The sequence below is a fragment of the Lissotriton helveticus genome, chromosome 7, assembly GCF_964261635.1.
Source record: "Lissotriton helveticus chromosome 7, aLisHel1.1, whole genome shotgun sequence".
Lineage (NCBI taxonomy): Eukaryota > Metazoa > Chordata > Amphibia > Caudata > Salamandridae > Lissotriton > Lissotriton helveticus.
Window position 1 is genome coordinate 325,270,112 of NC_136068.1, and position 15,694 is coordinate 325,285,805.

General features: G+C 42.9%; 1 protein-coding gene across 1 annotated transcript in view; it reads right to left on the bottom strand.

Annotated features, from left to right (window-relative positions):
* The window catches only part of PTPRT (protein tyrosine phosphatase receptor type T), a 1,693,536-nt gene that overhangs the window by 460,341 nt on the left and 1,217,501 nt on the right, over positions 1-15,694 (bottom strand). Inside the window, exon 12 of the mRNA XM_078652140.1 lies at positions 9,351-9,624. Coding sequence (XP_078508266.1) covers positions 9,351-9,624 — 274 coding nt within the window. The remainder of the gene's footprint in view (positions 1-9,350; positions 9,625-15,694) is intronic.

Here is a 15,694-nt window from a genome sequence, read left to right on the forward strand (position 1 = left end):
TTAGAGTAGAGTGGAGTGGCATGTAATAGATTAGCATGCTGTAGAGCGTGTTAGAGTGTAGTGACATAGAGTGGAGTGGCATAGAGTGGAATGGCATAGAGTGGGATAGCGTGCAGTAAAGGGGAGTGGTGTGACACAAAGTTGAGTGGCGTTTCATAAGGTGAAGCGGCATGTTGTAGAGTGTTGTATATTAGAGTAGAGTGCCATAGAGAGTAGGGATATTGAGTATAGTACAATGTTGTAGAGTGGAAGAGAGTGGAGAGGCACGCTGTGGAGTGGAGTGGTGTGTCATACAGCGGCATGTCATAGAGTGTCTTAGAGTGGAGAGGCATAGAGTGAAGTGGCACTGAGTGGAATTGCATGTCAGAGTGGAGGGGAATGTCGTAGCGTGAAGTGGAGTTTTGTAAAGGAGTGGCATGTAACAGAGAGGAGTTGCATGGAGTGGTATAGAGTGGTGTAGAGTGGCATTGAGTGGAGTGTCAGACAGTGTAGCGTTGTAGAGTGGAGTGGTGTGTCGTAGAGTGGAGTGTAGGGAGTGGCATGTCAGGGTGTCATAGAATGGAGCAGAGTGGCGTGAACTAGAATAGAGTGGCATACAGTGGAGGAGCATACAGTAGAGTGGAGTGGTGTGTCATACACTTGCATGTCATAGAGTATCTTAGAGTGGAGTGGCGTAGACCTGAGTGATATGTCATAGAGAGGTGTGTCCTACAATGCAGTAGCATTGAGTGTCATAGAGTAGAGTGGAGTGGAGTGGAGTGGAGTGCAGTGGAGTAGCGTGTCACAGAGTTGAGTGGAGGGTCATAGAGTGGAGTGTAATGGAGTGAAATGATGTGTCATAGAGTTCTGCTTCATGGAATGTTGTGGAGTGCAGTGTCGTACAGTGGAGTGCCATGTCATTTAGTCGAGTAACATATTATAGAATGCAATGGTGTGTTGTAGAGTGGCATGTTGTACAGTATCATATTGAGGAGTAGAGGCAAACAGGGGACTAGAGTGCTGTAGAGTAGAGTGGTGTGCCACAAAGTACAATGGACTGGCGTGTCATAGAGTGACATTTCATACAGTGGAAGTGTGTAGAGTGGAGTGGCATGCTGTAGAGTGGAGTGGCGTTTTGTAGAGTGCAGTGGCATGTTGTAGAGTGGAGTGTCGTGGAGTGTCGCAGAGTGGTGTGGCATGCTGTAGAAGTGGCATGCTCATCAGTGGATAGGCTGGTCATTCAGTGGAGTGGAGTGGTGTGTCCTACAGTGTCTTTTATAATATAATATATTTTTACTTCAGTAGGTACTGCAGCACTTTCCAGATTGTTTTTTGGAAGTACAAAGGTGTTTCATGAACTTTTTAAAAGATATATAAAACAATAAAAATACTTCTCCCTACCTATGCAGATTCTGCTGGTGTGTCTCATTTGTTCCTATAGCTTACCACAACCGCCATAATCTATATTTGACGCTCATACCTAGAACAAGGACAAAGGGGGCCGTTAGGATGGCGGGCGGACCCTAGCGGAGCTAGGACCGACCGCCTGTGGTGCAGCAGTTCCGCCCGACGATTAGGATGCCACCGCCACCGTGGCGATGGCATACTCCATTCCCAGCATTGTGGCGGGCGGTGCTCACAGCACCACCCTCCACAATGCTGGGAATGCACTGCATGCATTGTCATGCACAAGGTGAGAGGCACCGCGAGGTGCCTTTCACCATGTCCATGAAAATCTAGGAGGGGACCATAGGTGCCCCCCATGTGCAGCCCCCACTCCCCAGAGTCCCTGGGGGCTCGCTACGGGCCCCCATAAGGAAACTCCACATGCCTTTCCATGGCGGTAACGCCACCACGGAAAGGCATGTTTCCGCCCCATTCTAATATGGCTGGAGGTGTCTAGCAGACACTGCCACCATATTGAACCCTTGTCGACCGGGCGGAAAAGCGGCAGACGGTCTTCCCATATCCCCCTCCATACTAATGTGGCGGGGAATAAATGGGGGGCGGGCGGAGACGGATGTAGGCCGGACCGCCACCGCCATGCGGACGGTGGCGATCCGCCCTACATCCTAATGACCCCAAAGTGTGGAGAAAACTATATGGCTGCCTTTTCATTTTGTAAGGGCTGTCATTAGCCAGTGATATTGTGCTTTGTCATAACATTGTACAGCAATATACCATGAAATTACCGTGGTATACTGCCACCCAAAATATCACTATAGTTTTGTTCCTTATAGCTTAAAAATCACTGTACCAATTCAGGTCAAATGATAAAAAAAGTATCCTTTCCACCTCATAATCAATATTTTTTCCAAATTTCATGTAAGTCCATTGAGGCATTTTGTCTCTACTTCTGACTAAGAAGTTTGTGGAAAAAGCATTGGCGGAAAAACATGTTTTGTGATTTTCCTTTTTTCTTTGCACCTCTCTATTTAATCACCATGAAACTTTGCATTATCAGTCAATGTAGAAAAAGAAATAGGTCAGTAAAATTTCATGGAGATTAGTCAAACGATGGGAAAGTTATTACTAATTTAAAATATGAAGAATCCCTAGCTTTCAGAATCCTAACGATAACTACAGTGTGGCTACCCTCACTCTGTAATTATTCAATCCTGGTGCTACACACAAGGACAAATACATTCAAAGAGCTGTACAACAATGCTACATCGTGACCATACAATTGACTCCATAATGTAATGACAGTAGGGTTAATAGTAAATCTGCTTTTATTTACCCTGGGGTTATTTCTGGAACGGATATTGTGGACAGAAACCACATGCTTATACATACAACGTGAGAATGGATAACGAATCATCTGTAACGACAGCCCTGATTTGCTTCTGTGTTAAATCACAAGGCCTAGCAGCTCTGAGTTGTAATTTGTTAAAAGTTACCGCGGCCCTAGTTGATTAACAATGTGTAGCCATTCAAAAGACATACACTGAGGGAAATATATGGCTTGCTTTGTACACGGTAAACGCAAAACTATGTACAGTATACATTCACTTTGATATCACTGAATGGAGAAATGCAACTGCTTATTGCATTTTCGAGTGTTGTTCAAAAATGTATATTTTAAATAAATTTGTACAGTTACAAAAAGGGCTCTGCCTCCAGATAACCGGCTGCAAGGCTCGCAGGCTCCCTACGTGTGACTACGCGATGCCATGATGGATGGAGTTATTATTTTGCCACAGGAGTTTGGCAGTGGCTTGCAGCCGTGACTTTTGAAGGCGTATATCACTGTCTCACTCGCGCAACTACTTAAAATAGATTACCAGTTTTATCATATTAATATTATATATAAAATGCCAGGCTCGGCTCGGGGTGCCTGTTCGCTGGATTATTTTCCCTCTGTGCACTGATGTTGGCTTCTTCCGGTGATGTCACCACGGGTAGCCGACAGCTCCCGTGAGAAGTCCTAAAACGCTCCATGTAAGTCTGTAGGGAACAAGCTGATATGCTGTTGGCGTTTTGATCGATTGCACAGAAAAGCTATTTTTAAGGCACTTCCTCCGTTTATTGTATTTTTAGGTGCCGACAGTGCAGCCTCTGAAGACTCTGCCCCTCAGAATGAGCTTCTTTTGTTCCAGGTATGTTGTAAAGCATCGATTGAGTAATTCGTCTTTGGCGTTGACTCACCATTCAGTGGGGACTAGTTGATATATGTCATGTCTGCTTCCGAATTTTTTGTTCTGGCTATTTTCATAACTCCGCAGTGAAAACATGTTGCTGTGAGATATTCCTGTTATAATATCACTATTATTTTACGTTAAAACTTTTGTTCTTTATTGGTTATTGTTAAGCACGGGCAATGCAATAGTGCTGCTTTGTGATAGCCATCGAAGTGCTAAAGAGGCGCTCTCATTGTGTAGATCATCAAGTAATGTGGTGGCAAAGGAAACAGCTGTCAATGTCTGTATGTCTGTAAATGAAGGATCTCTCAGACTAATAATCTGTCCACTCCGTCGAAAAGCCATTTCTTCTGCTAAAACTCCACTCCAGTACCTGAACTGGCTCCACCTAGATGCCAGGCCTTAGTTCAGAATGTTGTGCCTGGCACACATAGATATTTAAAATTGGACATATAGTGCGATGACTCCACCCCTGTGCCCGTCTGGTTCCTTTTGATACAATTGTACGAAAAATGGGTCTTGTTGAATTACGATGTACTTTTGCAATACGATTAGGAAATTGGAGTCCCCTTTCTATGACCACCATTAGCGGGCGGGACCGAATAACTTGTACGCGGAAGCGAGCTCAATGTAGCTGGGATCCAGGCTCGGCTTCCTTTTCGCGGAGGGAACACGCTACCCGAATGGTAATCTTTTTGCCGTTCTCAATGGATTACTGGTGCTCACACTAGCTCTAGAAGCCCAGTAACTTCTTTAATATCGGCTTTGGCCGATTTTTAAATCAGCACTTGGTTTTAATGGAGCGAATTGATCTTTTCTTTTTCTTTTAACTACACAGCTGCCTGAACCTTGATGACAGGAGCTTTGGATGTATTTAAAGAATATTGAATCGATTAAGGTAATAAGTGTGGGCTATTACATAGCTTCTTCTGACTGATACTGATGCAGTTCAATGCGCTGATGTTGCCTGTAATTTTTTAGGTACCATCACCTCATTAATGGCATAATTTGGAAGATTATGCCCACCCCTAAAATTGAAGATTGAGTCTTCTATGATCAAGGTAACGCTTTACCCTTAATGACTGAGACACACGAACCTTGGACAGATGATTGTTAACTATAGTAGATCAGGTCCATGCACACTGTATAAATTATGTCTTACAGGAGTACAAGTACTCATTGCTGATTGAGGATACATACCTCGTTGGTTCCCCATCTTAGGGTAAGCGTATGGCTCTCCTTTATGGTTATAAATAAATCGTTGTCGCCACTACAACTGGGTAAATGTCCCCTTTTATTTTTTATAGGGTCATCGATACCCCGTGGTTGCCCTTTCCTATTTATGTCCTGGTGAAGACTCGTATGCCCCAGGTTCAAATCACCGGTTGGCCTTAAGTCGAGTCGAAACGTTGACGCTATTACCCCTACCTTGGACCAGTACTTCGACACTATATAGTGCATACTGAGGACATGAATGTCTCTTTAAAACTTTGAGTTCAATGGTTCTTAAAAATTATTTTTTGTCTGGCCAGGTCTTCAATACGGATAAAATACAATACCGTTATTGACCGATAAGTAATGTGAAACGTTTTTTTTTATTACTGTGAATTTTTTTCTTTTCTTCATTCACTTCACACTTTGATCACTCTCTTCTGCACGCTCTGGTTGGGCAACCTCCTTGCTGTTTTTACTGTTAAGATAACACAATACTGTTGTGCGAAATGAATTCCAAATAAGAGATCATCATCAGCAGTCATCCGAACTGTCTGGGGGGGGCCCCCCCAGACAGTTCGGATGACTGCCGGGAGACACCGACGGACAGAGCGGTGCTCCTCCTAACCTGAGCTGCAGCCAGGTGGGGTGAGGCGCTACAGCCACAACTAATGGTGTGTGGTTAAATAACCTGAACGTCGCAGGTGATATTTTTCTATTTTTACTTATGAAAGCAGTAGTTAGTTAAAATCTGGTCCTGACGAATGCATTGAAAAATTTTCATGAATGCTGAAACATGTTGACCACTACTCGCACGGATATTTTGTTAAATCTGTGTTTGCACTTTTGGTTTTAGACTTGGGAGACTGAGGGATATTAATAAACTATCGAGATCCACTCAGCTTATCCGATTTTATATTTCACTTTTTTTCACACTGCTTTTTCCAGTAGGCACACCTTTATCTTTCCGCTTTCATTACACTTTGTGCACATTTCAATACGGTCACAACTAAACCATTAGACCGTTTGCTCCTGCCTTCTGAGCTAAGGGATACTCAAATGATGCAAGAAAGGGCGGAACAGTGTGGCCTCTGATGGGATTGATTCCCTCTGCTCTTGGGCATTTTCTTCACCTAGCCATACTGTCTAGTTCGTTCCCACTATTCTGTCACTTGTTGGGTGTTGGTATATGGGCTCATAGTTGAGTGACAGCCTTGCTTTGACCCCCAGGTACTCCTACTGTTACAAGGCATCACCCATAGGCCTGAATATGCCGCTGATACTGCTACATTCTCCTCTACAGAAGCAAATCTGACTCAGCTGGCCCAATGCCAACCAGCATTCATCAACTTCAATCACTCTAGCCTTGCCCCGCTGAGGAATCTACCTACTCTGAAATTTTATGTCTGAAGGTAAATGTTTTATCATGACCAACCTGGTCCTCCTATATGATCTGTTCTCCATCGTGGTTTACTTGAAACCCTACCCATGTCCTGGTAGTGCCACCAGTTGCCCACAGTGAGCATTTTGCAATTTTTGGTGATATTTTTATTAAAAACTTTAAAAATTACAACCTTTGGTTCCCCTTATATAATTTTACTGTTTTGGTGTCATTTTGTTCATTAAAATATTCTCTATTTTTAGAACTTGGAGTGGAATTTTATTTGTGCTGTGTTATTGACTTTTTAACTGTTTTGATACTTTTAAACGCTTTTGCCATTTTCTAAATCAAATGTGTCTGCCCTGTGCCATACAGGGCTTGAGCTCAGCACAAAGAAGCAAAACATTGACTGAACCTAACAAGAATATTACTGTCCACTCTAACTTCTAATCCACTTTCTTACTTCTTTATTTTTGCCAATAAACATCTAATATGTATCAATAGTGCTAAGAGAGTAAGCTCCATGGGGTGAAGGCGAGCTTCAGTACACACATATAATATTAATATTATTTGAGGGTGGAGTACGAAGGCTCCTGGATTTTGTTTCCAGATTCTGCAAATGATCTCACAGTGTCCAACATATCAAACCAGATACTCAAACCAGTAATCAACTCAACTTAGCATCCCAGACTGGATCCCAAAGAAAACCAGAGGTCTCAGTTCACTGATCCAGACCACGTGCAAGGCTCTACTTTATAAATTCATCAGACAAGCTCTTTATTTTTCTGAACCTTTACCATTGCTCCTGTATGGTTAAAACGACAACTTTATCCGTTTTTAATTTATAAAAAGATCATACTTTAGCAAATAAACAAAATATTATGTGAGAAAATAACATGTTGTGTCGAAATGCACAGTAAAAACTACCAGGATGCCAACAAACATATTGAAAACATTCTGCACTCGAAGCATACAGGGTCTCCTTACACCCCAAAAAGATCTTTGATCACTTAGACTTCCTAAAATGTCTCGCCCTGATCCTTTCGTCGCTCCGCTCAAGAACGCTGCTTTCCAAGAGGATCAGGTTATTTTTCATTTGAGTATACATAGGAGATTAGCATGTAGAGAAACCACCTTACTCTGTTGCTCATCGTGGTCTACACATAAATTACATACTTTACATCAAGAATCACTGGTGAAATGTTCTGCCTATTTCATGAGTTGGTGAACTCCAACATAGAGTAGCCTCTTGACAGAGTAATTTTTCTCTTCATGATACATCTTAGGGACTTTGATGGCATATTTTTCACACCCCTCTTCACACAGTCTGTACTATGAGGACTGGTGCTGTTCGGGTATCCATTATGGGAGCACTGGTTTTCTCTGCGGCACAGCTAATCAAAATTGGAAATTAAGTTTGGGCGCGTTGTGGCGGGTTTTGAGAAACTAAGGAAATCTGACTAGTTCTAGGTGAACCTTGTTTTGATTCATTTGCAGAACTTGCACTGATCCGGTTTCTGGGTTAGAAGCATCGGACTGGGAGCCAAAGCAGCCCTGGCTATTTTCTCGGATCAGCACCAGCCTGTCCCTGAGAGGCTGGAAACGCTTGTTGTTACTAGGGGCCGATATTGCAGCACTGCTGTAAAACCGGCCCTCCGTAACAAAACCGGCCCCCACTGCTTCAAAACCGACCTCCCGGGGAAATGCCCACTGCACGGCACAGCCAGTCCGGCCCTGTTTTGAATAATGGTGTGCAAATATAGCTGCACTATCAAAGGTTTTGGGACGGTGGTATACAATACTGGTGGGAAAAGTTGTCTGCACATTTGTGTGCTCGAACCTTCCAGTACAAAAATACTCGATTTTGTATGTAAAACCTGCGTTTACATTTGTATTCTTTGTGACACCCTTGTTTCAACCTGTAACCTGTCCCAAGAAGGTTCACTGCTCCTAGAAGACAGTCTTGCTTACCGTCCTGCCTGTTCGGGCTCTCACTCAGTGATTCCTGAACGACCTTGAAGCAGATGAACTCAATGTTCCCACCACAGAGCGGAATTATTGAATCCCCGGGCATCCAGTCTCTCACCCTTGCAGCCAATAACATCACGCAGCAGAAAGCAAGAAGGTGGCCAATCACATTGCGCAGCAATTTGCCAATCTTGTTTTCCATCCAGCAGCTAATTATGCTCTTTTCAACGGAACAATCACAGCTAATGGTAACGAAACAGACAGCATGCTGGATGCAGCAGAGCACTCCACTTCACTCCGGGGGGAGAAAGCAACAATACACAATCACTCGCAATTGTCACCAGGCAGAAAGCAGCTGCTTTTCAAGGGAGCTGAAACTTTTTTTAGTCAAATTAATTCCTTTGTATCCGAAGAAAAGCTTTCTGTTTGCTGATTAGGAGTGTGGTTTGGGCCGGGGCAAGCGGGGAACAACATGGAACAGGTCCTTGCTCATCTACAGAAAACAATAAAGAGCCATCGTGCGTTTGTTGACGTGTCAACTGTCCCAGAATACACCTTTCAAGTTGTAAAATTAGCGATGAATGAAGGCATCGTTTGTAATGCAGCGCACGCAGCCCTGGGCCACTTTAGGGAACTATGGAATAATTGTATGCTAAGTAAAGAATTGTCAGGGTCGTTCACATGCAGGAACGATGAAATGCTGTCCCTCAACCATGGTCAATGGTGAACACATCAGCCCAGCCACTGGATTCCGCTTGTGAGCACCATTAGTTATTCCAACCTTCAGAACTCTAGTTTGTGACTATTCTGGGCTCTGCAGCTTCTCATCCAAGAAAAAACAAAAAAACATAAACTGAAATACTGTAATAATCAAATAGGAAGCATTTGGCTAGATAGGTAGTCAGCAACAGAGATCCAGAGATGAAAAGATGCATCACATCAGCAATACCTTTTTAATCCCTGCCACAGACTTCAAACACACATCCAGAGGGGTACACACTACTGAGACCTTATTAAACCCTTTGAATGAAGCCATCCATCCATCCATGCACCCACCCATCCATCCAACCACCCACCCACCCACCCATCCAACCATTGATCCGTCCATCCATCGATACTAAATATCACGTCAACTATGCATCAGCATGACAACTGCTTATCATACTTACCCCATTGGCCTTACTGAGCGCCTGGAAGTAAATACTGTAGCTCTTCACTGGAGAGAGAGGTGCATTCCAGTATCCGTTGTAGGTCCTGTTGTCCCCTACGGTGAATGGCTGTATCACCGGCAGGTTGCTGGGCTTCAGCTCTGCTGCAAAGTAGTGGGGAGAGTCGAGAACCGACGCGTTCTTGTAGCTGACAGGGACTGGGAAACACTGCGTGACGTCGGTAGCACGCCGGGCCTTCTGCAACCTTTCCTCCTTCACAACCAGCTGATAGACGCTGAGGGGCAGAGGAGCAAAGTCTTATGAATCCTTCAAAATTAGATCTGTGGGAAACACACATATTGCTTGTAAAGCTTTGAGAGGCTTTACCTACTGCCAACAACAAGCCCTTAGAGTCCAGAGGTGACTCATGCAGCGCTGAGCACTATAAGAAACACAGAATCTATTACTTGCTGTTCACTATGGGGACACCATGAGATGTCCACATCACTAGGCACACATAAAGAAACAAAATGCCAATTTAGACCATGGGCTAGTGTTCAAAAGGATGCACATTTTGTAGTGCTAACTCCCATTAGAAGAAGATGATAAATTACACTCTTCCCTTATTACCCTGGTTGCTACCACCAAAGTTTAACTAATTGTAAATGCTCTAGCTAAGAAATACACAAATTAAAATATCACATATAACATAGGAGCCAATAACATGTGCACATATTATTTCTTAATATTTCAGAGGTAGCTGTAAGTAAAGTGCTGTTATACAAATGTGCCCAACACAAACGTTATTTACCGTTGTGGTTTTGACTGGTACTATCTGCAATTAGCTATAAATTACCGTCTGAGAAGCATACCGGTATCCTCACCAAATATTTATCCTTGTACTAGGTTCAGTCCCCCCCCCCCCCCCCCGAGAATGGTGCAGCTCTCGATCGAGCCATGACGAGAACATATCTAGCAACTTACAAATGCAAGGTAACACATGTAACATGTTTCACAGCCAATATTCACATTATTTAAATTTAGGGCCACGTGGAAAGAAAACATCGATACTGCGCAGTTCACAAATAGAATAACCTGTAAAGTATAGGAATACATCTCCATCATGCTGAGAGAACCACCTTGGAACACCGACTTTCAAGGTCAAGGCAATATTACTTACAAAGAAAAGAACTGGCACAGCATCGCCAGCATCCGTGCAAGGCTGATGATTACTTCACCACATGTTCAAAGAAAGGTCGGCCCGCATCCTGAAACACTAATTTATGAGTATGCATTTTACTTTGCATACGTTCTGCAGTCAACAGTACATAGTTGGAATTTATATATGGTAAAAAATAAATACCGATTACATATTAAATACATTTTTACGCCGTTTGAAGTGTTAAAATGGCACACAAAGCTACTGAAAATATGATGAATATATCATGAACCCTAATTTACAGTGTCTAGGACTCATCCCTTTGGCTACAGAAATGGAGGCTATAAACTCCACCTCCCTGGACCAATGTACCCTCATCTTTCCATCTTCTGTCATGCTGAAACCGAAGGCGTCCAAAATGGATCCTACTGGCCGCAGTACTCAGATTCATACACCATACAGAGTCCTACTACCGAAAATGTACTTTGTGCTGACTGTGTCTACAGACACTCAACATGCATACAGAAGGCTGGAGCAAGGTTCTGGGTTTTGCATAACAGCAGAACTTTACACTTGGGGAGCCAGAAGTAGTATCTCTCCATAATACAGAGAAAAAGGTCTGGTAACACTACAGATTCAAAGAACAAAAGACACTCTTGATGTACCCCTCAATGTCACAGAACAGGTTCTGGACCTCACATTGCCAGGGAAAGCCCTAGGCCTCTCTGAACATATTAGGTTAGTGTGACACTAAGGCCAAACGAAAAGTCAGGTTTCCAGTTCTGAGTAGACTCTCTTGGAATTCTGATTTAGCATGCAGTTTACACACAGGTCACTGCAGCAGATGCAATACCCTAAGATATCATCCCCCTGAGAAAGGAATACAAAATAATCGCCACAACGCCGGACCTGCACACCTCAACCACAGCCTCTCCTTCTACACACTCACCAGACATCTCTGCTCTGCCCAACTAGCCCTGGCCACAATCTCACGGACCTACAAGACCTCGGCCGGAGGAAGATCCTTCTCCTACCTCGCTGCGAAGACCTGAAACTCCTTGCCTCTAGTTCTTAGGCAATCAGTATCACTGTCATCAATGCAGGGAGGAAGTCAAGACCTAGCTCTACGACTGAACCGCAGATCCCCCTCCAAACAGCACCTTGAGACTCTAATGGGTGAGTAGTCACACCCTACAAGAACCTGAATGATTAATTATTTCTGTGCCCAACAGAACATGTTCCAAATCTCTAATTAACATGCTCCAAAAAGGCAGTCGTGTTGCCACTTCAGGTCAAAGTTTTGAAAATGCCTTTAAATAATGAAGTCTTTCACGACACACAAGTAGGGTAACATTAGAAAACGTTGAAATCAGAGAGATACTCATTTTTATTGATCGTTGAGTATAAGTTGGTCTTTGATGCTATTTTGCTAGATTATTATTAGCATATGCTTCATATACGACAGAAAAAAGGAAAGTGTTTACTGCTAGTGTAGAGTTCATCATTAAATAAAAGAAACATCTCAGACAGGCTTAGAAATTATGTTTCTGTGGAAGAAATTAGCACCTTTAAGCATTCACTAATTATGAATTTCTTATTTTGGTGGATGCTTCTCCAATTAAGGACTCTATAATTGTAATCATGAATTTCTTATCATGTTTCAGTAATTTAGATATATGTGCCATAATTAAGGCTTGAAACAAATTTCCTTCAAGCAGCGAAAAAACTGCCAAACTTATTTTCACAAACAATTCTATTCAAGGCTCCGTAAAGTTTCGAAAAAGAGAGAAAAAGGATGTCTGGCCCTTCTCCCGGAGGGGCAGGAAGAGTCTTAGTCGAGCATAGAACACACTTCATTGATGTTCGCTATAATATGGACTTGCTTAGCTGCCCAGCACACTCATGTTCATAATGAAAGGGACGCATAAATAGATCTGAATTAATTTTATGGCAAGACCAGAGGTTATCATTGAGCAGACATTCCTTTAATGCCCTCTCCTCAGCAAGCTGCCTTTAAAACATCATAGGCAACCATAACTATAGAGAATATCACACTGGATACAGTACTAACACATACATTCCATATTCTTTATCCCTAAATCTTGCTACTCAGAGAAGTACTTGTTTTATTGTGGTCCTGGAGGAAATATTTTGATTAATTGTGACAAAATGTCACATCACACGAATGATATGAGCACAGTAAGCAACGAAGAGTGATCTGGATAAGATCTTTAGCATAACAGTGTCTCAGAGCTTTTTGCCCTTTAACAAGGACTTCATCAGGGAGCAAATATTTCTTGAACATTAATATCACCATACATGATTTTCTGTCTGTAGAATACACAGACGGTTTCAATATTGTGGATCTTTAATAGTCATTGACTCTGTATCAACATCTACTTCCTAGCCCATCCACTCTTTCACTACTAACATAATTCGAGACTTGTGCTATCCAGTGACATTATGGAGCAGGGACAACAATCAAACTAGACTTATATATTTATAACTCCAGGCTCCAGGGGTTGACATAGAACCTGCCTCATGACAGCGTTATCTTCCTTGTTAATTTAATGTAAATTACTCATTTCATAAACCAGGCTTTCTGTCAGGTTTTCATGTAAACCAAAAGCGATGTTCAAAGATTTGATTGCTTGGTGCGTGGACCTCCTTATTGGAAGCCTAGCTGGAAACTGTTTGCATTACACTAGAATCCGATTTGATATCAAAATGAGCACACATTGAAATGCAGGCCTCTCAAACATTGAAAGTGTATTGGCGGCATATTTATGACTTTAAGGTTGAGACCACACACCTTAGTGAGAAAGATGGAGACATGGTTCCCCTTAGAGATTCATTGAGGGCCTTGTTAGGAAGTGACTTCTAATTACTTCATTTGTGGTGCACTGTTGGCTTGGTAGATGGTTAAGTATGAGGAGTAGGACTGTAGTTCCTACTTTCGAAGTGAGAAAGATTCTAGGCAGGGCCTTACATTCTGTGTTTCATCACTGCTACACGAAGATTGAATGACAGCCAAATGCAAGATCTTACACTTCATTGTGCCTATGTTTTCACTCACAGACTTTAAATAAACTTCTTAAAGAAACGTTTGCTCTCTGTACCCTCTTAAAATAGATACAGAAAACATATTTTTAACACTATTGTATAACAAATGTATGTATAAGAGATGAAATGCCAATAAAATCATGTTTGTCATACATGCTTGCATATTTATGGAACACAGGCATGGAATCTAGTTATAGTGTAAAGGGAGTACATGCAGGTATGGACTATGGACGATAGCACATTAAGCAACAAACATGTGTGGCACACTAGTAAGGAAGACAGGTATAGCGCAGACGTACAACTTACAGGCATGACACTAAGGAAAAGAAAAGTAATACTCAACACAGGGTTTATTTTCTTAATGTTGAAAAAGTTTCTAAAGTTTTATTTAGATGTTAAAGTGTTATTTCTATAGTCTGCCGATGAACCTGTTTCCTAGAAGTGCGACTTTAGGGAACTCATTGTGAGCCACTTTTCCTTCAAGCACGTTGCCTGAAGCGATAGACCGAAGTTTCTAGCAATGCAGCCACTCTGCCAATCCATTATTTCTGACCTTGTTTTTGCTGACCTTAGGCCCCTGTTCCCATTACCACTGCTAACCAGTGCTAAAATGTATGTGCTCTCTCCTTAAAACATAGTAATATTAGCTTAACCCAAATTGGCATATTTAATTTACTGATAAGTCCTCAGTAAAGTTGTACGACATGTACCAAGGGCCTGTAAATTAAATGAATGCTAGTAGTGGGCCTGCAGCACTGATTGTACAACCCACTTAAGTAGCCCTTTTCACATGTCTCAGGCGGCCTGCCACTGCAGAGCCTGTTGGGGCAGTTTTAAACTGCCACTTTGACTTGACAAAATAAACCTTTCGCCAGGCTCATATCTTCCTTTTTAGTACATATAAGTCACCACAAGAGTAGGTCCTGGACAGCCCAGAGGGCAGAGTCCATGTATTTAAAAAGTAGGGCCAGTACTTTCTAAGTTTTACATGTCCTGGTAGTGAACAGCCCTTACATTAGTTTTTCCCTATTGAAAGGCCGATCTCTCTCCTTTGATAACATTGGACTTGTATTATTACATTTTTAAAAGTGTAATTTCCAAATGGGAAGAGATAACCAGTTCGTGTTTGGTGTCTCTGGAATCCCAATTTAAAACATCCTAACTTATGGTAAAGTCAGATCTTTTAATTTGCTATTCTGTAAATGATACTTTTAGAAAGTGAGCATTTTCTTGCCTTATCCGATTGGTGCCATCAACATGTCTCAGGCAACATGACTGGGTGTTGTTGGTGGTTGGGCTTTGTGTATTTCTTCTGGTCAGCCACACACAATGGGAGCTTAGGTGTGACTGGATGGACTGTCACTCCTAGGATGGGAGGGTGGAGCTGGGCACTTCCTCATATACACCTAAATAGGCTGTGTCCTGTCTCTACACAAAGGGCTACATACCCCCTGTAGTTAGTCTGGAGCCAGGGCAGGGAAGGCAGGGCACCTTTGCAGTTTAAAGGCATGCATCTAGGAGCTTCTACCCACTTCAAAGGTACAACTGGGAATAATTATTGGACTCTGGATACCACCACTTCGATGACCTTCTGGACCTGTGGATTCTCTGCCAGGAAGAAAGATTGCTCTGCAGCTGCTTCCTGCTGCTCTCTTGCCTGGGTGAGCAGGACTGGACTTGCATCTCTAGAACCCAGAGTGACTCCAAGGAATAGTTGGCTTGCCTTCTCATCAGAAGCCTCAGGGGCATAAAAAGCTTCCAACAAACCTGCATCTGCACCTGAACTCTGCTATCTGTGAGTCTACCCTGCCAAGTGGTGCCACCCCCTTCATGGGCCAGTAGAAATGGGTTTAGTGTGCTGCGCAGCCTCTGAGGTTTCAGCGGAACCGATGTATCTCTTCTGCTGCCTTGAACAACCCAGATCAGAACTGTGCTGCATGGATTGGACCCGTTGCCAAGACCTGCATTGCCCCCACAGTCCAGATTGCCTTAACTGCCGCTGCACATCATTGACACAGGCCTCACAACCCTCATTGATGGCAGCATCGACGAGGATGCCAGACTCGGCATCACAGCCTGGCAGCTCTTTGGAACTGATGCATTGCCCCCACTTTGCACCCATCCCTGAGGCAAGACCTTGCAT